Source organism: Tachyglossus aculeatus, chromosome 4, assembly GCF_015852505.1.
Source record: "Tachyglossus aculeatus isolate mTacAcu1 chromosome 4, mTacAcu1.pri, whole genome shotgun sequence".
NCBI classification, from domain to species: domain Eukaryota; kingdom Metazoa; phylum Chordata; class Mammalia; order Monotremata; family Tachyglossidae; genus Tachyglossus; species Tachyglossus aculeatus.
Genome location: NC_052069.1, coordinates 55,956,433 through 55,983,099, shown reverse-complemented (window position 1 = coordinate 55,983,099; position 26,667 = coordinate 55,956,433). Strand labels below are relative to the sequence as shown.

The following is a 26,667-nucleotide window of genomic DNA, read 5'->3' as shown; positions in this document are numbered from 1 at the left end:
CCCCCAGCGCTTAGAACAGTGCTTTGCACATAGTAAGTGCTTAACAAATGCCATCATTATTGTTATTATTATTACTTATTACACTGCCTGGCACAAAGTAACTGTTTAAAAAATGCATTAAAAAAATACTTTCAATGAAGATGTTCATCAGGCTACTTCATTTGGTATTTAGGTTTTTTTGGTACTGAAAGGAAATAAAGTCATTTCCTAGGGGTGGATAGGGGTGTGTATTTTTTCAGTTTTGTAGAAGCTGTTGCTTATTTACCTACCCAAACCTCTCCTCCCCTGACCTTCCAGTCACTGTAAGAATAATAATAATAATAATAACAATGGTGGCATTTGTTAAGTGCTTACTATGTGCAAAGCACTGTTCTAAGCGCTGGAGAGGATATAAGGCCATCAGGTTGTCCCACATGGGACTCACAGTCTTAATCCCCATTTTACAGATGAGGTAACTGAGGCACAGAGAAGTTAAGTGACCTGTCCAAAGTCACACAGCTGACAAGTGGCGGAGCCGGCATTTGAACCCATGACCTCTGACTTCCAAGCCCATGCTCTTTCCACTGAGCCACGCTGCTTCTCTTAGAAACTTAGAAACTTCAATTTAACTAACCAGTAAAATTACAGTAATAAATTGGGAGTTAGAGAGGAAGTCAGGTTTACCTCAGTCTACAAAGGAAATTGAAGGTCTGTTAAAATTAATGCAAGAAGCTTACAATTCTTTTTCTGCCCAATCTCCAGAAGAGTGAGATCACTGGAACATTCCCTTCATTCACTCATTCATTCAATCATATTTATTGAGCACTTACTGTGCACAAAGCACTGTACTAAGCACTTGGGAAAGTACAATACAACAATAAACAGGCACATTCCCTGCCTACAATGAGCTTACAGTCTAGAGAGGGAGACAGACATTAATATGTGAGTAAATAAATAAATTACAGATATATACACAAATGCTGGGAGGGGTGGATGAATAAAGGGAGCAAGTCAGGATGATGCAGAAGGGAATGGAAACAGAGGAAAGGAGGGCTTAGTCAGGGAAGGCCCACGGGAGGAGATATGTCTTCAATATGGCTTTGAAGAGGAGGAGAGTAACTGTCTCTTGGATATGGGGAAGGAGGGTGTTCCAGGCCAGAGGCAGGACGTGGGAGAGAGGTCGGAGGTGAGATAGATGAGATCAAGGTACACTGAGAAGGTTAGTGTTAGAGGAGCGAAGTGTGCAGGCTGGCTTGTAGTAGAAGAGTAGCAAGATGAGGTATGAGGGGGCAAGGCAATTCAGTGAACATGGAACATGGAAAAATTCAAGTAACTACGGAGTTCATCTCAAAAAATAACGCTTTATGTCTATAGATTAAAAAAGTGATGGCTTATTTTTTCCAGAGTGAAAATCAAATCAAACCACTGCTCCCACCTTGATCATACAGATCTTCCATGGCTCTCCAGGTCTCTGCTCGGGCCTCTCGGCTGCTCTTCCCGGGAAGCTGTGCATCAGGCCAATGGATCAAGAACAGATCTAAAAGGAAAACAGTCATGCCTCAGAACAGGAAAAGATTCTTTTTGGCATAAAAAGAAAATAAGATCTATAAGCAAACCAAGAGAACATTTATTTGCCCTTCCTACACCTTGATGAGCACTAATATTCAGTACTATTACCATCAGATTCCTGGACATTTACATAAATTGTTCATTTCATTCAGATTACCCACATTTCATTTATGTTATTGTTCAAAAATTGGGTCTGCAGATTAAAATGCGCAAAAGCATGATAAGAAAATCCAGTCATTTCAATCATTCAATTGCATACCTCCTGTAAGTAGAGCTCTGAACTAAACTCTTGGAGGCTAGTACAACAAAAACAAACTGCCCCTGCCCTCAAAGAGCTCAATCAATCAATCATTCAATAGTGTTTACTGAACACTTACTCTGTGATTAGAGCTCTGTGCTAACTATGCGCTTGGAAGAGTACAATTTGGGAAAGTTAAATCCCTGCCCATAAGAAGCTAAAAGTCTAGAAGGGGAGAATACAGTAGGTACCTTGCAACCTAAAAAGTTAAATCCTGTTCTTTTTATTTATTATATGTTGTGTAAATGTCACTGTTACGGTATTTCATAGCATGTGATTTCCAGAATTTTAAAAAATATGACAGAGATGGGTAACACATGATTTCATTGCTTAATTAATCAATCAATCAATGCTCTTTATTGAGCACTTACTATGTGCAGAGCACTGTACTAAAGTCTTAGGAGAGTATAATACAACAAAATTAGCAGAAATGTTCCCTGCCCAAAACAAGCTTACAGTCTAGAGATGAGTTCACAGTTTACAGTCTAAAGAAGAGTTATATTCTGCTGCTGTATCTTTTGAAATCCTATCTGGAAAAATTGAGGTAAAATTGACGGTATCTTGCAAAATGGCTTTTTCAGGGAATCTTCATCCTTTATGGGTTCAAGTTATATCAACTTCCCAAGGCAACAACATTCACATCCCTTATCCACAATTTAACATCCAACTCCCGCTAAAACCTACAACCTCCTTGAAGGCAGACATCATAACTATCAACTACTTTGCATTGCACTATCCCAAGTGTTTAGAACAGTGAGCTGCAAACAGAAAGCACTCAGTAAACACCACTGATTGCATGATTGACTATAATGCTGCCCCTCATGTGTAAAGATGATGAACTATAAATGCAAATGCCAGATATGCTACACTTATCTGGCTAATAGAGAATAAGCAAATAAGCAAGTGTGGAAGCATTTTTTATGACAAATATCACTATTTTTATCAGCTTTTAGATAGCTTTTATATGGGCTTCAACGACTGTGTGGCCTAGTGGATACACTGAGGGCCTAGGAGTCAGAAGGACCTGGTTTCTAATACTGGCTTCGCCACTTGTCTGCTATTGGACCTTGGGCAAGTCATTTAACTTCTTTGTACCTCAATTACTTCATCTGTAAAACGGGGATTAAGAGTGTGAGCCCAATATCAGACATGGACTATGTCCAACCTGATTAGCTTGTATCTACTCCTGTGCTTAGTACAGTACCTGGTACATAGTAAGCGCACAGTAAGTGGAGAAGCAGCATGGCTCAGTGGAAAGAGCACAGGCTTTGGAGTCAGAGGTCATGGGTTCAAATCCTGGCTCCGCCAATTGTCAGCTGTGTGACTTTGGGCAAGTCACTTAACTTCTCTGGGCCTCAGTTACCTCATCTGTAAAATAAGGATTAAGACTGTGAGCCCCCCATGGGACAACCTGATCACCTTGCAACCTTCCCAGCGCTTAGAACAGTGCTTTGCACATAGTAAGTGCTTAATGAATGCCATTATTATTATTATTATTATTAATAATAATAGTATTAATAACAAATACCATTACAAAAATATATGTTCCTTTAGCTGTTTCAGGGCATGATTATGTGTAAATTCATCTTTGAAGGAAATGAACACCATTTGATGTTTAATGACACTTTAAAAAATATGTCACTGAATTAAGACTAAAAAACTGAACATGTAAATACTATGCTTTGCAATTATAATGAAGTTGATGAAGTTGAAAATGTTGTACTCAGAAAAGACTCCTTGATACTTCATTCCAGGAAGGGGCACCTAACACCCTTCTTTTCTTTTCAAATCATCCTCTGCTCTGAAGAGATACAATTAATTTGGGTCTATTCATGCCACTGCCATTTTCAAGAAATAAACAAGAACCGGAAAGAAGTGATGGGGTAAGCTGTCTGTGGTCGACTGACGCACGTCGCCGGGCCCGACAGCTGCCGTACATAGAGTCTTGCTTCTCAGCCAGGTGCTGCCTACCTTTTGGATCAAAAACCTTAATGGTTCAAAGCGAAAACAGGCCTATACGAAACCGCAACAATGAGGTAAATTGACAGAAACAGGCCTCCACCCAAAGGTGAATTTTTAAAACCTTGAAGTCTGCCCACATTAACCTTCAGAGCCCATCAGGCTTAGCCACTTGGAAATGCACTCAGATCTGGGCTGCAGGGCTTACCTTCTCGACCAACCCCCTAGTATGGAAAACTCACGGTAGACACTGGGCACCTTGACTAATGTTGTGGGCACAACCATTTCCGTTGTTGGGTAGGGACCGTTTCTATATGTTGCCAACTTGTACTTCCCAAGCACTTTGCACACAGTAAGCGCTCAATAAATACGATTGAATGAATGAATGAATTTCTTTTGACATCATATCACACTCTATCCAGACAGATGTGGGTTTCAGAAGAATGTTCCCTAATCCCCCAGCAGTGTTTTATCCACAATGCACTGTAAACACCAGCACTGTAGAAGAACTGAGCATTGCATACATCAGTGAAATAACGATGATACAATGAATGCCTTATTCCCTAGCGTTTCGAACCACTGAATAGCTCTTGTTTTGGATTCTTGAAAGGCCACTTGGTCTGCAGTCATTGCCACCTCTTCTTAAGCCTAAGCATGACACAGTAGTATTCCTTTGACTCAACAACTTATTTTCCCAGAAGCAAATAAAGAAGAGGAGGGAAGGTTGACTGATGAGTCACAGGGCAAACCCAGGAGTGAGGAAGAAGGGAGAATTGAGGGGCCATGTTTCAGGAGTTAGCAGTTGAGATGGATGTGGGGCAACGGGAATGAAGGAATATCAATCAGAGGTATTTATTGAGCACTTACTATGTGAAGGGCACTGTTCTAAGCATGTGGGAGATTCCCTGCCCATAAGGAGTTTACAGAAAGGAGAGCAGGGAAAGGATAGAGGGTTGATAACACAAATCAACCAATCGTGGCTTAGTGGAAAGACCCCGGGTTTGGGAGTCAGAGGTCATAGATTCTAATCCTGATTCTGCTGCTTGTCAGCTGTGTGACCTTGGGAAAGTCACTTAAATTCTCTGTGCCTCAGTTACCTCATCTGTAAAATGGGGATGAAGAGTGTGAGCCCTACATGGGACAACCTGATTAACTTGTATCTATCCCAGTGCTTAGAACACTGCTTGGCACATAGTAAGCACTTAACAAATACCAACATTATTATTATAATTATTATTATTATTTATGGAGTGATTATTGTGCGCAGAGCACCGTACTAAATGCTTGGGAGAGCACAATGTAACACCGTTGGTAGACATGTTCTATGCCCACAATGAGCTTACAGTCTAAAGGGGGAGACAGACATCAATATAAATGAGTAAATTATGGATTTATATATATACACACACACACATATAAGTCCTGTGAAGCTGATGGTGGGGTGAATGAAGAGCAGAAATCCAAATCCCGTTGTGACACAAAAAGGAGTGGGAGAGAGGAAATGAGTGCTTAGTCAGGGAAGGATGCTTGGAGGAGATGTGCTCATAATAAAGCTTTAAAGGTGGGGAGAGTGGTGGTCTGACAGATATGAAGGGGGAGGGAGTTTCAAGCCAGAGGGAGGATGTGGGTGAGGGGTTGGTGGTGAAACAGGCAATATCAAGGTACGGTGAGTAGGTTGGCGTTAGAGAAGCAAAGTGTGCAGGCTGGACTGTAGTAGGAAATCAGAGGTAAGGTAGGAGGGGACAGGGTGATTGAGTGCTTTAGAGCCAATGGTAAGGAGTTTCTGTTTGAGGTGGAGGTGGATGGGCAATCACTGGAGTTTCTTGAAGAGTGGGGAAACAGGGACTGAATGGTTTTGTAGAAAAATGATCCAGGCAGCAGAGTGGAGTATGGACTAAAGTTGGAAGAGACAGGAGGCAGAATGGTTAAATCATATATCAAAGTTATACTCCGTTTTCAAAGATGAGATTGCAATCCAACCCATGAATACCAGCTGAGAAGACCTACGTGTGCTCAACAATCCACTCCACACGGTGAACATATAAAGTCGGTTTCCTGTTGTGTTGATGCATATTTGCTTGTGGGACCTGTTGCTCTTCCCAGGATCATCATTTTGTCTTCTAATCTTCCCCAAATCCCTGCTCATGGAATGCCACTCCTCTCCTACATGCCACATAGCAGAACAGTCTATCTACTCAAGTAGTTTCCCAGTATCCTTTACTCTATCACACTTACATCAGAGAGACCACAGCTCTTCCCCTATTTAAAGCCTCCTAAACTCCCAGCCCCTCTAAGAAGCCTTCCCTTATCAATTTCCCAACACCCTAAGCCACATCAACTCTGGACTGTAAACTCATTATGGGTAGGTAATCTTTCTGCTAATTCTGCTGTACTCTCCCAAGCGCTTAGTATGGTGCCCTGCAAATGGTAAGTGCTCAATAAATACCATTGATTGATTGATATCATCCCTTCACCCAACTCTAGCATATGCACCTATTTACACCCTCCTCAACCACTCATGTAAATATATGTACTTAATTATTGCATTTGACCACTTGAATTGTAAAACTTTTTTGTCTGTTTTCCCTATTAGAGTAAAGGTTCTTTTTGGTAGAGAAGATCTGACTTGTTTATTCTGTATGTCCCAAGCACCTAGTACAGTGCATTGCACCAAATAGGTGCCCAATAAATACTTCTACTACTATTATTATGTCTTCAATTTAGTGTGCTTCTCCATTATCATTAAACTCCATCTGCCAACATCCTAAGTATCACTGTTTCTTGTTTTCTGTAACTACTTCCTTGCCTACTCATGCATCACTGACGTATCTAATAACAGAAATCACTAGACAAGAACCATCTATTTCTTCATGTTCTAAAAGATATTTTGAATATTATTGTCAAGTATAGACACTAAGTGAAATTTGTGCTTCTTTCCTGTGACAAATATTGGTACAGTGCTCTGCACATAATGGGCAAAAAGAAAACATTATTAATTCACCGAATAATGCTATGTCAAAATCAATTTTGTCTTTTGCGAAGGCCAACAGACTTATTTGAAACCAAAATGACCTGTGCATTGGAAAAAAATTTGCTTCTGTAGCCAGACTCCAAAAGAACAAAGCTTTCCCTCCATCATGGGAAAGTTTCCCTTCATCCTTGACGGGTGCCTGACCCATTAACTGCTTTTCTTCTCCATTACTGAAATCTGGCTCTACCCAGATGATACAGTCTCCTCTTCTGCTCTCTCTAGAGAAGACCTCATCTTCTCCCACGCCCCCAGACTCACTGGGAAAGGGAGAAGAGTTGGCTTCCTTCTTGTTCCCCAATACCACTTTTGCACCCTTCCTCTGAGGCTCATATCATCCACCTCTACCACTCACTCCAGTTACAGGTCACGGTCATCTACCTAGAGAAGCAGCGTGGCTCAGTGGAAAGAGCCCGGGCTTTGGAGTCAGAGGTCATGGGTTCAAATCCCAGCTCCGCCAATTGTCAGCTGTGTGACTTTGGGCAAGTCACTTAACTTCTCTGTGCCTCAGTTACCTCATCTGTAAAATGGGGATTAAGACTGTGAGCACCCCCGGGGCAACCTGATTACCTTGTAACCTCCCCAGCGCTTAGAACAGTGCATTGCACCTAGTAAGCACTTAATAAATACCATCACTATTATTATTATTATATTATCTACCTCCCCTCTCCTTCTCACTTCAACCCCCCAGGCTCCTCCAGCAACTTTTTAAACCACTTCGATCCCTTTCTAACATCCCTTCTCTCTTTCTCTATCCCTACATTGATCCTTGGGAACTGCAATATCCATGTGGATGTTTGTGAAGACCCTTCCATTGCCCACTTCCCCTCACTCCTCAACTTCACTGACTTCTTGCTCCACCCCAACTTGCCCATTCACCAACTTGAACACATACTCCATCTCAACATTTCCAGTCATTGTAATAATAATGATGGTATTTATTAAGCGCTTACTCTGTGCCAGGCACTGTTCTAAGTGCTGGGGTAGATACAAGGTCATCAGATTGTCCCACGAGGGGCTCACAGCCTTAATCCCCATTTTAAAGATGAGGTAACTGGGCACGGAGAAGTTAAGTGGCTTGCCCAAGGTCACACAGCTGACAAGTATGTGAAGAAGCAGCGTGGCTTAGTGGAAAGAGCCCTGGCTTGGGAGTCAGAGGCTGTGTGTTCTAATTCCGGCTCTGCCACTTATCAGCTGTGTGACTTTGGGCAAGTCACTTCACTTCTTTGTGCCTCAGTTAACTCATCTGTAAAATGGGCATTAAGACTGTGAGCCCCACATGGGACAACCTGATTACCTTGTACCTACCCCAGCACTTAGAACAGTGCTTGGCACATAGTAAGCGCTTAACAAATACCATCATCATCAAGTGACGGAGGCAGGATTAGAACCCATGATCTCTGATTCCCAAGCCCGTGCTTTTTCCACTGAGCAACACTGCCTCTCTCTACCCTCATCAACTCTGAAACCCCTCTATCTGGCCAGAACCTCTTCACCTGCAAATATGACTTGTTCCCCAACACAAAGCTCTGATCTTTTTACCCCAACCATTTTTCGCAAGTTATAATGCACCGTTTAGTCTTCATACTAAACTACTTTCTCTTGATGTACAAACTGATGGCTCCAACACTACCCTTTCTACTGAATATAATAATAATAATAATAATAATAATAATAATAATAATATAATAATAATAATTATTATTATGGTATTTGTTAAGCGCTTACTTTGTGCCGAGCATTGTTCTAAGCGCTGGGGTAAATATAAGGCAATCAGGTTGTCCCACATGGGGCTCACATTCTTAATCCCCATTTAACAGATGAGGTAATTGAAGCACAGAGAAGTTAAGTGGCTTGCCCAAAATCACACAGCAGACAAGTGGCAGAGCCAGGATTAGAACCCACGTCCTCTCACTTCCAAGGCCGTGCTCTTTCCACTAAGTCACGCTGCTTTTCTATATTTGTTAAGCACTTACTATGTCCCAAGCACTGTTCTAAGGGCTGGGGTAGATGTAAGGTAATCAGGTTGTCCCACGTGGGGCTCTGGGGTAGATACTATCTTATTAGGCTGAACATAGTGCATGTCCCACATGGGATTCAATCCCCATTTTCCAGATGAGGTAACTGAGGCCCAGAAGTGAAGTGACTTGCCCAGACAAGTGAGGGAGCCGGGATTAGAACCCATGACCTTCTGACTCCCAGTCCCATGCTGTATCCACTACACCATACTGCTTTCTCTCACTGAACTCACTCACTTCCTTATTCCTTTGCTAATCTCACACCACTAGGCATGGCCCTGATCACCTCTGCAGTCTGCTTCCTTCACTTCTGTGCATGAGCTGATGAGCACTGCCGGCGGAAAACCAGGTATCAAGCCAATCTCCCCTAACTCACTTTCATCTTCGCCTGCTCTAACTCTGCTTTCTCCTCAGCCCGCAACATTATTTCTCCATCCTTACTGACTCCCATGCCCATTTCCCTCGCCAGTTGTTTCAGATGTTTAACTCCCACCTCAAACCCCTGCCCCACAGCCCACTATCTCTTGCCCCTAATGATCCAGCCATGTACTTCACTGAGAAAATTGAAAGCATCAGGCATAATCTCCCTAAAATCTCCCCCTTGCTCCTCTCCAGTCCCTCCCTCCTCCTGTCCCTTCTTCAATTCCCCCACCTTTCCCAGCAGTATCTCAAGAGAAGATCTCCTGGCCCTTGCCAAAATCCACATCCTCTTCCCATGCCTCTGACCCCACCCCTTAACACCCTATCAAAACATTTGCCCCCTCCCTTCTTCTCTTCCAGATGGCCATCTTCAACTGTTCATTCTCCAATAGCTTCTTCCCCACTGCTTCCAAACGTGCTCATGAATCTCCTAGCCTAAAAAATCCCTCCCCACAACTCCCTCAAGTTAATCACCCCATATCCCTCCTACCTTTCGACACTACTTCCCCTTCCTCTCCTCCAATTCTCTCTTTGACCCCCTCCACTCTGGCTTCTGCCACCTTCACTCCACCAAAACTACCCTCTCTAAAGTCACCAATGATCTCCTTCTTGTCAAATCCAAAAGTATCTATTCCATCATAATCCTCCTTGACCTCTCAGCTGCCTTCAACACTATGGACCACCTTTTTCTCCTTGAAACATTATCCAGTCTTGGCTTCACTGACACTGTCCTCTCCTTTCTGACTGGAAACTCCTTGTGGTCAGGGAATGTATCTATCAAAGCTGTTACATTGCAGGAATATATCTACCAAAGCTGTTACACTGCATTCTCCCAAGTGCTTAGTACAGGGTTCTGTACACAGTAAATGTTCAATAGCTACAACTGACTGGCTGTACCTTCTTGAAGATCCACAACATGACAAACAAGACAAAATCCAGTCCTGAAGATATGGACATTTAGGACTGAACGGAACCCTAAAGGTTAAATCTGTGGGTAATACCTACAACTATGGGCATTGAGAGAAAGCACATTTACACATAAAAGCACGCGCTGACCTAGACTTTGTAAATATCTGAACAGTGATTCAACTCTGTTGAAAAGAGAAGTTAATGAATTTATCTTTAACCCAAAGCCAGACATGTCTCTTTCCTGAGTCCATCTGCTCATGTGAACTTCACAGAACAGTAAGTTATGCAAAGCAGTTCCTTTAAAAGTACAAGTCTGCTTTTTAATTTTTTTCAAAAAAAATTTCTTAAGTAAAAATGAATAATGGGACCAGCTATCATGTGGATAGGAAACTGACAGAAAACTCTTTTTGTTAATTACCAGCATGGATTGAGGAGACTGAGTGGGTCAGTGGAAAGAGCCTGGGCTTTGGAGTCAGAGGTCATGGGTTCAAATCCCAGCTCTGCCAATTGTCAGCTGTGTGACTTTGGGCAAGTCACTTAACTTCTCTGTGCCTCAGTTACCTCATCTGTAAAATGGGGATTAAGACTGTGAGCCTCCCGTGGGACAACCTGATCACCTTTTAACCTCCCCAGTGCTTAGAACAGTGCTTTGCACATAGTAAGCGCTTAATAAATGCCATTATTATTATTATAACCATTTCTTCAATTAGCATGAATCTAGACTTATTACTCTGTATGGAATATTCCAATTTTCTTCACTGCAGATTAGGAATGGATATAGAACTTGCAAAGCAACTCTTCTTATCAATATGTACTATTACATCTACTAGGCAGGGACTGTCATCTCGCTCCATATTCTAGAAAACATTTTGGGTATAAGACAAGATGTTGGGCATACAACCAACATCTCATTAGACTGTAAGCTCCTTGAGGGCAGGAATCATGTCAACTTACTCTACTGTACTCTCAGCAAATGCTCAATAAATACCACTTATTGGTTGATTGACTGATTGACGGGACTTTAACATTTCTAAATTCAGCCCCTGTTTCAGCTTTACAACATTAATCCCATTTGTGCCACCAAGTCCTGGAGTGTGGGTGATGGGAAGGGGCAGCGCAGGTGAGGCCAAGGGGTGAAGGTTATCTAACTGTGAGGCAGAGGCATCAGGGAGTTTGACAGTCCATTTTACTTTCAAAAAAGTAAAACTCCACTACCCTATTTTCATTCTGAGTCAATATAAAACATGGTAATGTAGCTCTATTACTCATTTATAATTGATATTTTTTGTAAAAATTGGATGCCTGACCTGGCTGTTCGGGAACCAATCCCCTCTTGGAAATATTGGCTCATGGGGAAAATTGGTCCACCTTAGAATGTTTCAATGTTTTCAGGAACTTCAAGTGCTTAGTACAGTGCTCTGTACACAGTAAGCACTCAATAAATACGATTGAATGAATGAAGTCTATGGGCTTGTTGTACTTATTAATGCTCAATATGAAACACACCACCAATTTCAAAATGAAAAGATTGTTATAGAGTAGATGTCTGTATATCCCAGTAGGCATACAAAGGGTAACAGGAGCAAAGTCTAGCAGAAAGAGCATGGGCCTGAAGGTCAGGGGACCTGGGTTCTAATCTCTGCACCTTGCCTGCTGTAGGACCCTGGCTAACTCACTTAACTTCCTTCTATTTCACTTTCCTCATTTGTTAATTAGGGATTCAACACCTGTTCTCCCTCCTACCTTAGAGTGTGAGTGCCATGAAGGACAGGGAATGTGTCTGACCACACTGTCTTGTATCTCCTCCAGTATGAGAAACTTAGAGGAAAGAGCACAGGCTTGGGAGTCAGAGGACGTGGGTTCTAAACCCAGCTCCACCACTTGTTTTCTGTGTGAACCACAGGCAAGCCAACTTCACTTCTCTGTGCCACAGTTACTTCATCTGTAAAATGGGGATTAAGACTGTGAGCCCCACGTGGGACCACCTGATGACCTTGTATCTACCCCAGCACTTAGAACAGTGCTTGGAACATAGTAAGCGCTTAACAAATACCACAATTATTATTATTATTATCTCCACCCTCTTCAGGCCCCCTGTTCCTCAGGCTTCCCCATCCCTTGCCCCCAGTGACCTGGACACCTAGTTTATTAAGAAAATTGACACTAACAGGCATGAGCTCCCTAAAATCGCCCCTGCCCCACCTCAGTCCCTCCCCATTCCAGCCCCCTCTTCAAGTACCCCATCCTTCCCAGCAGTATCTCTATAGGAGATCTCCTGACTCTTCTCAAAATTCACCCCTCCACCCGCACGTCCATTCCCATTCCTTCATACCTAATCAAAACTCTTGTCCCCTCCTTCCTTCCCTCCCTAACAGTCATCTTCAACTCTTCACTCTCCAATGGCTTGCTACCCCACTCCTTTCAAACATGCCCATGTCTCCCCAGCCTAAATAATAATAATAATAATAATAATAATAATAATAATATTAATAATGGAATTTATTAAGCGCTTACTATGTGCAAAGCACTGTTTAAGCACTGAGGAGGTTGCAAGGTGATCAGGTTGTCCCACAGGGGGCTCACAGTCTTCATCCCCATTTTACAGATGAGGTAACTGAGGCCCAGAGAAGTTAAATAACTTGTCCAAAGTCACACAGCTGACAATTGGTGGAGCCGGGATTTGAACCCATGACCTCTGACTCCAAAGCCCATGCTCTTTCTACTGAACCATGTTGCTTCTCTGGAGGGTAAAAATACACTCCCTAACCCCATGACTCCCTCCAATTATCACCCCATCTCCCTCCTACCATTCCTCTCCAAGCTCCTTGAGAGAGTTGTCTACACCTGCTGTCTCAAAGTCCTCTCCTCCAATTTTCTCCTTGACCCCCCTCCAATCTGGCTTCCATCCCCTTCACTCCACAGAAACTGCCCCCTCAAAGATCTCTTTCTCGCCAAATCCAATGGCCTCTACTCCATCCTAATCCCCCTCAACTTCTCAGCTGTCTTCGTCATGGTAGACCACCCCCCTCTGGAAACGTTATCCAACCTTGGCTTCATTGACTCTGCCTTCTCTTGGTTTCCTCTTAACCCTCTGGCCATTCACTCTCAGTCTCCTTTGCAGGCTCCTCCTCTACCTCCCATCCCCTAACTGTGTGGGTCCCTTTTGGTTCAGTTCTGGGTCCCCTTCTATTCTCCATATACACCCACTCTCTTTGAGAACTCATTTGCTCCCACTGCTTCAACTACCGTCTCTATGCAGATGACACCTAAATCTATATCTCCCGCCCTGATCTCTCCCCCTCTTTGTAGTCTTGCCTTTCCTCTCACCTTCAAGACATCTCTACTTGGATGTCCTCCAGTCACCTCAAGCTTAACACGTCCAAAATAGAACTACTCATCTTCCCACCCAAACCCTGTCCTTCCCCTGACTTTCCCATCTCTGTAGATGGTACCACCATCCTTCCTGTTTCACAAGTCCCTAACCTTGGCATTATCCTTGATTCCTCTCTCTCATTCATTGGCGAAGCAGTGTGGCTCAGTGGAAAGAGCATGGACTTTGGAGTCAGAGGTCATGGGTTCAAATCCCAGCTCCACCAATTGTCAGCTGTGTGACCTCGGGCAAGTCACTTAACTTCTCTGTGCCTCAGTTACCTCATCTGTAAAAATGGGGATTAAGTCTGTGAGCCCCCCATGGGACAACCTGATCACCTAGTAGCCCCCCCAGCACTTAGAACAGTGCTTTGCACATAGTAAGTGCTTAATAAATGTCATTATTATTATTATTATTATTCATCCCATCACTAAACCCTGTCAGTTGAACCTTGCTAAAATCTGCCCTTTCCTCTTCATCCAAACTGCTACCACATTAATCCAATCATTCATGCTATCCAGCCTGGAATACTGTCTCAACCTCCTTGCTGAACTCCTTGCCTCCTGTCTCTCCCCATTCCAGTCCATACTTCACTCTTCTGACAGGATCATTTTTCTACATAAGCCTTGTTCAGGCCTTGTTTCGCCACTCAAGAAACTCCAAGGGCTGCCCATCCACCTCTGCATCAAACAGAAACTCCTCACCATTGGCTTTAAAGCATTCAGTCACCTTGCCCCCTCCTACCTTACATCACTACTTTACTACTACACACCAGCCCGCACCCTTCACTCCTCTAATGCTAACCTTCTCACTGTGCCTCGATCTTATCTATCTCACCACTGATCTCGCTCCCACTTCCTGCGTCTGGCCTGGAACACCCTCCCTCCTCATACCCGATAGACAATTACTCTCCCCAACTTCAAAGCCTTAATGAAGGCAGATCTCCTCCAAGACACCATCCCTAAGTCCCCACCCCTTTTCCTCTTCTCCCACTCTCTTCTGTGTCACTTTGGCTTGCTCCCTTTGTTCTTCCCCCCTCCCAGACCCACAGCACTTCTGTACAAATCAGTAATTTATTTATTTATATCAATATCTGTCTACCCCCATCTAGAATGTAAGCTCGTTGTAGTCAGGGAATGTGTGTGTTTATTATTGTATTGTACTCTCCCAAGTGCTTATTAGTACAGTGGCCTGCATGCAGTAAGTGCTCAATAAATATGATTGAATTGAATTGAATTACAGTGCACAGTACGTAGTAAGAACTTAACAAATGCTATTATTACTATTATCATTAATGTTAATAATAATAATAATGATAATAATAATAATAATAATAATAATAATAATAATAATAATAATAATAATAATAATAATAGTCAGCCATGCTGGCAGGATGTCCTGGTGGTACAAATGCCCATTTCTAGGGTGGAAATGTCAAACCTTGGTCTGTGATTTTTAGAACAGCCATTTCCACTTCTGAGCTCCTGACTTGGTTTGGAAAGAATCACATTCAAATAATATTTTTTTTGAGTCTACTCCATTCAGAGAAAAATGGGAATACCTATAACATAATTTCTCGGCCTGGCTACTGTATCAACTGAAGATGGAATTAAGAAAGCAAGTGCAACCGGGTTGCCAGCTTGTTACCAGCCTGCAGACATGTGTATTATAGTCAATTGAACATTCAATTTTATTTCTTCTAATTACACTGTATTAAATCAATCAATCAATCAATCGTATTTATTGAGCGCTTACTGTGTGCAGAGCACTGTACTAAGTGCTTGGGAAGTACAAGTCGGCAACACATAGAGACAGTCCCTACCCAACAGCGGGCTCACAGTCTAGAAGGGGGAGACAGAGAACAAAACCAAACGTACTAACAAAATGAAATAAATAGAATAGATATGTACAAGTAAAATAAATAAATAAATAAATAAATAAATAAAGTAATAAATATGTACAAACATATATACATATATACAGGTGCTGTGGGGAAGGGAAGGAGGTAAGATGGGGGGATGGAGAGGGGGACGAGGGGGAGAGGAAGGAAGGGGCTCAGTCTGGGAAGGCCTCCTGGAGGAGGTGAGCTCTCAGTAGGGCCTTGAAGGGAGGAAGAGAGCTAGCTTGGCAGATGGACAGAGGGAGGGCATTCCAGGCCCGGGGGATGACGTGGGCCGGGGGTCGATGGCGGGACAGACGAGAACGAGGCACGGTGAGGAGATTAACGGCAGAGGAGCGGAGGGTGTGGGCTGGGCTGTAGAAGGAGAGAAGGGAGGTGAGGTAGGAGGGGGTGAGGTGATGGACAGCTTTGAAGCCCAGGGTGAGGAGTTTCTGCCTGATGCGCAGATTGATTGGTAGCCACTGGAGATTTTTGAGGAGGGGAGTAACATGCCCAGAGCATTTCTGGACAAAGACAATCCAGGCAGCAGCATGAAGTATGGATTGAAGTGGGGAGAGACACGAGGATGGGAGATCAGAGAGAAGGCTGATGCAGTAGTCCAGACGGGATAGGATGAGAGCTTGAACGAGCAGGGTAGCAGTTTGGATGGAAAGGAAAGGGTGGATCTTGGCAATGTTGCGGAGCTGAGACCGGCAGGTTTTGGTGACGGCTTGGATGTGAGGGGTGAATGAGAGAGCGGAGTCGAGGATGACACCAAGGTTGCGGGCTCGTGAGACAGGAAGGATGGTAGTGCCGTCCCAGGGAGCCTGAAATTCTGCTCCTCTAGCCACAGTTCCCTACCAGCTTCGTTTTAATTTTGTGTAATTGTGTGGGTTGTGTTTTAATGTTCATCATTCCTGATGTGTCTGTCATCAGGCCCTTCTCCCCAAATGTACTCTTGGATTTTGAGCCCCACAAGGTATAGGGACCTGTGCATTCTTTCCCAGCAGTTAGTACAGTGCTCTGCACACAGTAAGCACTTTAAATCTACTACTAATCCAAAGTCACATGTTAAGCATTTCGATATTCACATGAGCCCCCCAACCCCACAACACTTATGTATGAATCCTTACAGCTGACATTGTCTGGATTTCTAACTAGTCCCCTATATGTCTCATTTCCCTTACCTAAAATCGATTATAATGTCTGTTTCCACCACTAGACTGTAAGCTCCTCGTGAGCAGGGAGCATGTCTTCCATCTTTACTGTATTTGTTCAATCATATTTATTGAGCGCACTGTACTAAGCACTTGGGAAGTACAAATCAGCAATATATACTGTATTGTACTCTTCCAAACAATTAGTACATGTTAAGTGTTTAACAAATACCATTACAAAAACACTTAGCACAGTGCTCACTGCACCCTACACACTCAATAAATACCATTTATTAATTGAGCGAATGAGTTCTAATAAGTGGAAAGACTAATCAGGCAGTAAGGCTCCTTTGGTATGGCACTGTCTGTATTCTGTTTCCCCTCTGTGAAATCAGCCGACATTGTCTGGATTTCTAACCAGTCCCCTATACGCCTCATTTTCTGACTGCCAGGGTTGTTAGTGAGTGGAACAGGTTACCAAGGGGAAACAAGGATTCATGAATAGCTCTGTCTGTCTTGAGAGAGTTGACCTCTTGAGGTTCTCTGAACCTTGACCCACTTCAGTTGAGAGAAATTTGTAAATGGATTTTCCCTGTGCTCTCCGTGATGTCCCAGAATAACACATTCTAATTTAGAGAAGTGGTTGGGTGGAATTGACTTGCTCAGAACTCCAGAAGCCACTGTGTGCTTTGTACTGTTATACCTTTACTGCTTTTTTGTGTGTTCTAAGTTCATAATGATAATGATACTAATAATTCACTTACTATGTGCCAAACACTGTCCATTCATTCAATCATATTTATTGAGCACTTACTATGTGCAGATCACTGTACTGAATGGCTGGGAGAGTACAGTACACTAATATACTGACAAATTACCTGTCCACCACAAGCTGACAGTCTAGAGGAGTGTTCTAAGCACTGGGGTAGATATGAGTTAACCAGGTTGGACACAGTCCCTGTCCCACATGGGGCTCACACTCTTAATCCCCATTTTACAGATGAGGTAACTGAAACCCAGAGAAGTGAAATGAATTGCCCAAGGTCACCCAGCAGACAGGTGGCGGAGCTGGGATTAGAACCCAGGTTCTTCTGACTCCCAGGATTATGCTCTATCCACTAAGTATTATTTATTCGATCGCATTTATTGAGCATTCACTGTGTATAGAGCACTGTACTAAATGGTTGGGAAAGTACATTCCCTGCTCCTGCTGTATGCACTATGCCACGGACTGCATTGACTACACTACCATGAGGCTCATAAACCTTATTAATCCATTATATCTGGTAGATGATAATAATGATGGCATTTATTAAGTGCTAACTACATGCAAAGCACTGTTCTAAGTGCTGGGGAGGTTACAAGGTGATTGATTGTCCCATGGGGGGCTCACAGTCTTAATCCCCATTTTAAAGATGAGGGAACTGAGGCACAGAGAAGATAAGTGACTTGCCCAAAGTCACACAGCTGACAATTGGTGGAGCCGGGATTTAAACCTATGATCTCTGACTCCAAAGTCCGTGCTCTTTTCCACTGAGCTACGCTGCTTTTCTAGATGTTAGATGCCATTTGAAACAGACTGTGAATGGTCAAGTATTATCCATGGACACTATGCCAGAACTTGGAAAGTATGTACTAGGAAACAAATCACCATTGGTAGAGGTTTGGGCAAGATGACCTAATAGTTGTTGTTTTTTCCACATCTAATCACTATGATTCTATTATTCTGTGACTCTGACATTTGAGTCAGTGGGAAGTACATTATTTCTTAGTGGCTGCTGTGGCCAGAGTCAACATATTGGAAGCCTAGGAATGTTCCTCTTCATTCAAAATCCCTTGAGTGGTTACAAGCAAGACCAGGGTTGTAACTACTACAAAAGCCTAATTATTTAATTCACGTTATCTAAATTATGTTTAAAAATATGAACAAGACTCTGGAAGTACTTTTGAAAAAAAAATGTTAAGTTATTCTTTGCAGAATACAAAGCATATTCCAAAATAAATTATTTTGGCACTTGTTAGAGTTTTAAGAAACATATAAACAAGGTTTTTCTTCTACTGCCAAACCTATATTATTTTCAGATACAGTGTATAATTTTTTTTCACTGTGGACACCGCACAGAAACTTAACTGGAACTGGAAAGGATCAAATTAAGAAAATGCAAGTGCAGAAATATCTGTTTTAACCATTGCCCACAAATAATACACGTTTCCTGCTTCTCAGGGATATGTAATCCCCTAATGCAAGGGGAAAGAAAAAAACTGTTGGATTCTTCTCAAATGTAAGACCATTTGCCAACATGTGCTTTTGCTAAAAAAAATTAAGTCAAGTATATTTTCTGTCTTAAAAGCAGCAGTCGGATCACATTAGCAGGATGAAAATACATGAATTCTTCAAGTCATCCTTAGAATGTGAGCAGTTCTGGCTTTTCACCCTGTGCATGTTGAGACTTATTGCTAAGCCTAATTATTTTCACAAAATAGAAAGGCTACAGCTTGCAAAGAATTATTTTCTAGCGTACACAGGTTAACCTTAAAGAACTCCTAGAAAAGGTTATTTGAATTCTTACAAATATATACACAAAACTGAATCAAACTAGCTCCATGTTTAGAAAAAAAAGTTACTTCTTTGAGTTAGAAGTACATACACACACACCCACAGACACCTTCTTATGTCTCATATCTGTGATTGTTGGACATCGTTCCAAAGTAAAGGAATACCAAAATAGAGCCAAGAGTGACATAATGCATAGGTGCACACCAACTAATGGAAACACAGCTAACATCTGATTTTAGATTCACCAAGTCTGCCTCAATACCGCCTTAACCCTGTAGTTAGAGCACTGTGAGAAATTTCAAGTGTGAAAAAACTAAAAGTTAAACATTTTGAGTACTTGTGCATGACTGCAAAGCACCTGTGTGTTTTTACCAGAAGTGGTGCTTCTGTTGAAATATTTCAGAAAACAAAAACTTGGAGCCAGAATCATTTGGGGAAGGTACACCTAACCTAAACATTTTCCAGGCAATAATATTGATATTTCAACATGTGACTTTGGATTAGTAGCAGATTTAAAGTGCTTACTGTGTGCAGAGCACTGTACTAACTGCTGGGAAAGAATGCACAGGTCCCTATACATTGTAGGGCTCAAAATCCAAGAGCACATTTGGGGAGAAGGGCCTGATGACAGACACATCAGGAATGATGAACATTAAAACACAACCCACAAAATTACACAAAATTAAAACAAAGCTGGTAGGGAACTGTGGCTAGAGGAGCAGAATTTCAGGCTCCCTGGGACTCAGAGTTTTTTGTTTGTTGTTTTTTTTAATGGTATTTGTTAAGCACTTACTCTGTGCCAGAGTTTTTTGTTCATTCGTTTATTCATTTAATGATATTTGTTAAGCACTTACTCTGTGCCAGGCACGGTACTAAGCCTAGGGTAGATAGGAGATAATCGGGTTGGACACAGTCCCTGTCCCACATGGGGCTCACACTCTTAATACCCATTTGACAGCTGAGGTAACTGAGGCATAGAGAAGTTGAGTGACTTGCCCGAGCTCACAGCAGACAAGTGGTGGAGTTGGGATTTGAACCCAGGTCCTCGAAGTCCCAGGTCTGTGTTCTTTCCACTGGGCCACACTGTTCCTGAGTTCAGGGCACGCCCACAGTCACCAGTTTCCCCAGGGTGTTGTGGAGCTTTCATGCTGTAGGAGAGCGGCTTTTATCCCCGACCCAGCAGGCACGTAGCATGTTGGGAGCAGGGACCCTCGGTGGCGAGAGGAGAGGTGGCAGTTATCACTGACTGTGAGCCCACTATTGGGTGGGGACTGTCTCTATATGTTGCCAACTTGTACTTCCCAAGCGCTTAGTACAGGGCTCTGCACACAGTAAGCGCTCAATGAATACGATTGATGATGTCTTTCTCAGCAACAGAGGGACCCAAGGGTTTGCGGGAGCAGCTGGTATGATTTTCAGACAACTGAGTACAATGTGACATATTTGAATCTCTGCAGAATCGTGGACTAATGGAAAGAGGACAGACCTCCTCACTGGGCCTCGTTCTCACCTGTCCCACCGTCGACTCCTGGCCCACGTCCTACCTCTGGCCTGGAATGCCCTCCCTCACCAAATTCACCAAACTAGCTCTCTTCCTCCCTTCAAAGCCCTACTAAGAGCTCAGCTCCTCCAGGAGGCCTTCCCATACTGAGCACCCCCTTTTTCCTCTCCTCCTCCTCCTCCTCCCCATAGCCCCCGTCCCTCCCTCTGCCCTACCCCCTTCCCCTCCCCACAGCACTTGTATATATTTGTACATATTTATTACTCTATTTATTTTATTTGTACATATTTATTACTCTTTTCATTTTATGTGTATACAGCTATAATTCTATTTATTCTGATAGTACTGACACCTGTCTACTTGTTTTGTTTTGTTGTCTGTCTACCCCTTCTAGACCATGAGCCCGTTGTTGGGTAGGGACCATCTCTATATGTTGCCGATTTGTACTTCCCAAGCGCTTAGTACAGTGCTTTGCACACAGTAAAGTGCTCAATAAATATGACTGAATGAATGAAAGAATATGAGCTGGAGGACCCAGGTTCTAATCCTGACTCTGCCACTTGTCTGCTGTGCAACCTTGGGCAAGTTACTTAACTTCTCTGTGCTTCACTACCTCGTTTGCAAAATGTGTGCTAAAGAGGTGAGCTTCCAGACTGTAAGCTCATTACGGACAGGGAATGTTTCTACCAACTTTGTTACACTGTGCTCTCCAAAGCACTTAGTACAGTGCTCTTCAAATAGTAAGCACTCAATAAATACAATTGATTGATTGATTGAGCCTTATAATAATAATGATGATGATGATGATGGTATTTGTTAAGCACTTACTATGTGCAAAGCACTGTTCTAAGCGCTGGGGAGGTTACAAGGTGATCAGGTTGTCCTATGGGGGGCTCATTGTTTTAATCCCCATTTTACAGATAAGGTAACTGCAGCACAGAGAAGTTAAGTGACTTGCCCAAAGTCACACAGCTGACAGTTGGCAGAGCCGGGACTTGAACCAATGACCTCTGACTCCAAAGCCCGTGCTCTTTCCACTGAGCCATGCTGCTTCTCACAATGATGTGAGACATATGTGGGATATGGACTGTGTCCAACCTGATTCTCTTCTACCTACCCCAGTCCTTAGTTCCATGCCAGACTGTGAGCTCGTTGTGGGCGGGGACTGTTACTGTTTATTGTTTTATTGTTCTTCCCAAGCCCTTAGAACAGTGCTCTGCACACAGTAAGCACTTAATAAATATGATTGAGTGAATGAATGGCAAAAAGTGCTTAACAAATACCATAAAAAACAAGTCTATACCCCTTAAGCCCTTGGATACCCCACACCCTATCAGCACATATATACATACCCTTATTCTCTATTGTTTCCCCTAACCTATAATTTATTTTAATGTCTCTCTCCCCAACTAGATTTTAAGTGCAAAAAAAAAAAAAAATGGATCATCCAAAAGGGTTGATTTCCACTAGGAAAATCAAGCTCTGGAGAAGAAATATTCATTCTAATTTTCAAGAAAAAGTGTATTCTACATTGCTTTGAGGAATACAGTTTGCTTTGAGGAATACAGTCATCATTTGGCATATTGATATCCTTGAATGATGCAAATAATTTGTTTCTGAAAGATTGCAGGAATTTACCTGTGCAAACTCTGAACGTGGATTGAATGAATGAATGAATGATAATGATCAAGGACAAGCAGCATGACATTATGGACAGAACAAAGGCCTCGGAGTCAGAAGACCTGAATTCTAATCCCGGTTGTGCCACTTGCTTGCTATATGTCCTTGGGAAAGTCACTTAACTTCTCCGTGACTCATTTTCCTGATCTAAAATGGGGATTCGATACCTATCTCCCTCCTACCTAGACTGCGAGCCCCATATGGGATGGGGACTCCGCTGACACAATTTATCTTGTAATTACTCCAGCGCTTAGTACAATGCTTGGTACATAGCACTAAGCAAATACCACAGTTATTATCAATAGCTTATTAAGCAACCAAAAACCCACCCCTCTGCCCAGAGAGCTTGAGCTTGTATGAGAATCACAGGGCCCCAGGACACGTAGCAGTGTGGCTAGAAGCTGGTTAAGGACAGGACAGAATGGACTAATTACAGTGCTTCGACCACTCCACACTTCCTCTGCGGTATGCTTAGTTGGAAAGATGATCCACTGGAAGGACTTTTACAGAGTGAGGAAGCATTGTTTTACAAAGCTGGGGACAGAAGAGGAGTTCCAGGCAAGCGGGGAAAGTGGTGAGCCATGGGTCAGGGGAGAAGCCATCGAAGAGTGAAGGATGGTTAGGTTGGCTTCAGAGGGTGACACCAGACAAGCTTGAGTTTGGTAGCAGAGAGGAGTAAGGGGCCTGGCTGATGGAGAGACTTGAAGAAGTATTTGTTCTGTGCAAGAAGAAATGGGGAACTCGTGGAGATTCTTGAGGAGATAGAAATCATCATCATCAACATCAATCGTATTTATTGAGCGCTTACTATGTGCAGAGCACTGTACTAAGCGCTTGGGAAGTACAAATTGGCAACATATAGAGACAGTCCCTACCCAACAGTGGGCTCACAGTCTAAAAGGGGGTGATGATGTGTTCAGATCAAAGTTTAGGAAAATGGTAGGTGCAGCTGAGTGCAAGAATGACTTAAGGGAGGAGAAGCAACGAAGAAGCAGCATGGCTCAGTGGAAAGAGCTCTGAAAGCGTCAGAGGTCATGGGTTTGGATCTCAGCTCTGCCAATTGTCAGCTGTGTGACTTTGGGCAAGTCACTTAACTTCTCTGTGCCTCAGTTCCCTCATCTGTAAAATGGGAATTGTGACCCCCCTGTGGGACAACCTGATCACCTTGTTACCTCCCCAGTGCTTAGAACAGTGCTTTGCACATAGTAAGTGCTTAATAAATCCCATTATTATTATTATTATTAGAGAGGAGGATAGCAGTGTGTCCCGGTGGAAAGAGCATGGGCCCAGGAGTCAGAAGACCTGGGTTCCAATCCCACCTCCACCACTTATCTATTAGGGGACCTTGAGAAAGTCACTTAGCTTCTCTGTGCCTCACTTTCCCCATCTGCAAAATGGGGATTCAGTTCCTATTCTCCCTCCTACTTTGACTGTGAGTCCTGTATAGGACCTTTTATCTCCTTTTATCTACTCCAACACTTAGTATGGTGCTTGACGTATATTGAATGCTTCACAAATACCACAGTTATTATGACACAGCAGCGTGGTGGCTACGAGGGTAGAAGGAAAGGAGCTGATCCATGAAAGCAGCATGGCTTACTGGCAAGAGCCCAGGCTTGGGAGTCAGAGGTCGTGGGTTCTAATCCTGGCTCTGCAGCTTGTCAGCTGTGTGACTTTGGGCAAGTCACTTAACTTTTCTGTCCTTCAGTTACCTCATCTGTAAAATGGGGATTAAGACTGTGAGCCCCACGTGGGACAACCTGATAACCTTGTATCTATTCCAGTGCTTAGAACAGTGCTTGGCACATAGTAAGCGCTTAACAAATACCATCATTATTATTAGTAGTACTAGGAGGACTTAGAGACCTATCTCTCTCCAAATTAAAAAGAGGCTCTTGATCATTATCTTGATCTATCCTAATGCTTAGTACAGTGCCTGGAACATAGTAAGCAATTAACCAATACCATTGGCCTCAGGCTTTACCCAGTTCTTTCCTTTACACATAGCCCCCTCCTTAATAATAATGATGATATTTGTTAAGTACTTACTATGTGCCAAGCACTGCTCTAAGTACACCCCAGCTCTCACTCTTCATTCCTCCCAAGAAAACAGCCCTACTAAGTCTCGTTCTCAGTTGTCCCAACTCTGACCCATTGCTTATGTCCTTTCTCCTGTGGCCCCTTCAAATTTTCAGTTATGCATTTCTGACTGACCATTCTGATGCTAGTGATGCCTGTCTACTTGTTGTCTTTTGTTGTCTGTCTCCCCCTTCTAGACTGTGAGCCCGTTGTTGGGTAGGGATTGTCTCTGTTGCCGAAATATACTTTCCAAGTGCTTAGTACAGTGCTCTGCACACAGTAAGCATTCAATAAATATGATTGAATGAATGAATGGAACCACCCCCACCCCCCATCCCACCCCAATCAATCAAAGGTATTTAAAACTCACTTCCCCCAGAACTCATTCCCCAAATAATCTCTATCAACCCAGTAATGTCATCACAACAATCAATCAATCAATCGTATTTATTGAGCACTTACTGTGTGCAGAGCACTGTACTAAGCGCTTGGGAAGTATAAGTTGGCAACATATAGAGACAGTCCCTACCCAACAGTGGGCTCACAGTAACAGCTACTTTTAGCATTCCTCTTATTATTCACTTGTTTTTCATTTTCTTATAGTAATTATATCTCTATTTTCCTCCCCATTCACTCATTCAATAGTATTTATTGAGCACTTACTGTGTGCAGAGCACTGTACTAAGCACTTGGGAAGTTCAAGTCGGCAACACAGAGAGACGGTCCCTACCCAGCAACGGGCTCACAGTCTAGAAGGGGGAGACAGACAACAAAACAAAACATGTAGACAAGTGTCAAAATCATCAGAACAAATAGAATTATAGCTATATGCACATCATTAACAAAATAAATAGAACAGATATGTAAAAAGTATACAATCCCTTTAGACTGTATACTTCTTAAGGGTAGGGACCACGAGCCTTACTATTGGAATAATAATACATACTACTAGTAGTAGCCATGTAAATAATAAGGACATTATTTAAGCACTTACTAGGTGCTAAGTGCTGGAATGGAAACAAGTTTATGAGATCAGGCAAGGTTTCCATGCCATATTGGAACTCACAACCTATCGTAAAATCACAGTACTCTCCTAAAGGCTTAAAACAGAATTGTCTACATAGAAGATGCTTAATGAATACTATGGAGTTACAAAGGTAACGTCCATGGTATCTTTATAACCTATCAATTGAAGGAAGCAGCATGGCCTAGTGGAAAGAACACAAGCCTGGAAGTCAAAGGATCTGGGTTCTAATCCTGGATCTGCCAATTACTTGCTTTGTGACCTTGGGCAAGATACTTAACCTCTCTGTGCCTCAGTTCTCCTGTTCTCCCTCTTATTTAGACTATAAACTCAATGAAGGACTTGTGTCCTAACTAATTAACTTGTACCGACCCCAGAGCTTAGAACAGTGTTTGACACATAGCAAGCGCTTAACAAATAACATTTAATAAAAAAACTAATCAATCATATTCATTCATTCATTCATTCAATCAATCATATTTATTAAGCGTGCGCAGAGCAGTGTACTAAGCACTTGGGAGGGCACAATAAAACAATAAACAGACACATTCCCTGCCCACAATGAGCTTACAGCCCAGAGATGGGGAGAGAGACATGAACACAAATAAATTACAGATCTGTACCTAAGTGCTGCGGGGCTGGGAGTGGGGAGGAACAAAAGGAGCAAGTCAGGGTGATGCAGAAGGGAGTGGTAGAAGTGGAAAGGGGGGCTTAGTCTGGCCTCTTGGAGGAGATGTGTCTTCAATAGGGCTTTGAAGATGGGGAGAGTAATTTGTCTGCTGGATTTGAGGAGGGAGGGTGTTCCAGGTCAGAGGCAGGACTTGGGCTACTTTGATGATGATGGCATTTGTTAAGCACTTACTATGTGCAAAGCACTGTTCTAAGCGCTGGGGAGAATACAAGGTGATCAGATTGTCCCATGTGGGGCTCACAATCTTCATCCCCATTTTACAGATGAGGTAACTGAGGCACAGAGAAGTTAAGTGACTTGCCCAAAGTCACCCAGCTCACAATTGGCAGAGCTAGGATTTGAACAAATGACCTCCGACTCTCAAGCCCGTGCTCTTTCCATTGAGTCATGCTGTACTTTGTGCAGAGCAGTATACTAAGCCCCTGAGATAGTAATAATAATAATAATTGTGGTATTTGTTAAGCGCTTACTGTGTGCCAAGCACTGTAGGCAATGGGAGCAACAACTCTCAGCCTCCGGGCTGGGGGATGCTCTCTGGAGGGACAGCAT

The 26,667-nt window shown here is 42.9% G+C and overlaps 1 protein-coding gene across 3 annotated transcripts in view; it reads right to left on the bottom strand.

Moving 5' to 3' along the window:
- The window catches only part of LOC119926793 (uncharacterized oxidoreductase ZK1290.5-like), a 252,733-nt gene that overhangs the window by 95,996 nt on the left and 130,070 nt on the right, over positions 1 to 26,667 (bottom strand). For all 3 annotated transcript variants that reach the window (XM_038745180.1, XM_038745181.1, XM_038745182.1), the window contains exon 3: positions 1,415 to 1,516. In XM_038745180.1, the coding sequence (XP_038601108.1) occupies positions 1,415 to 1,516 (102 nt within the window). The remainder of the gene's footprint in view (positions 1 to 1,414; positions 1,517 to 26,667) is intronic.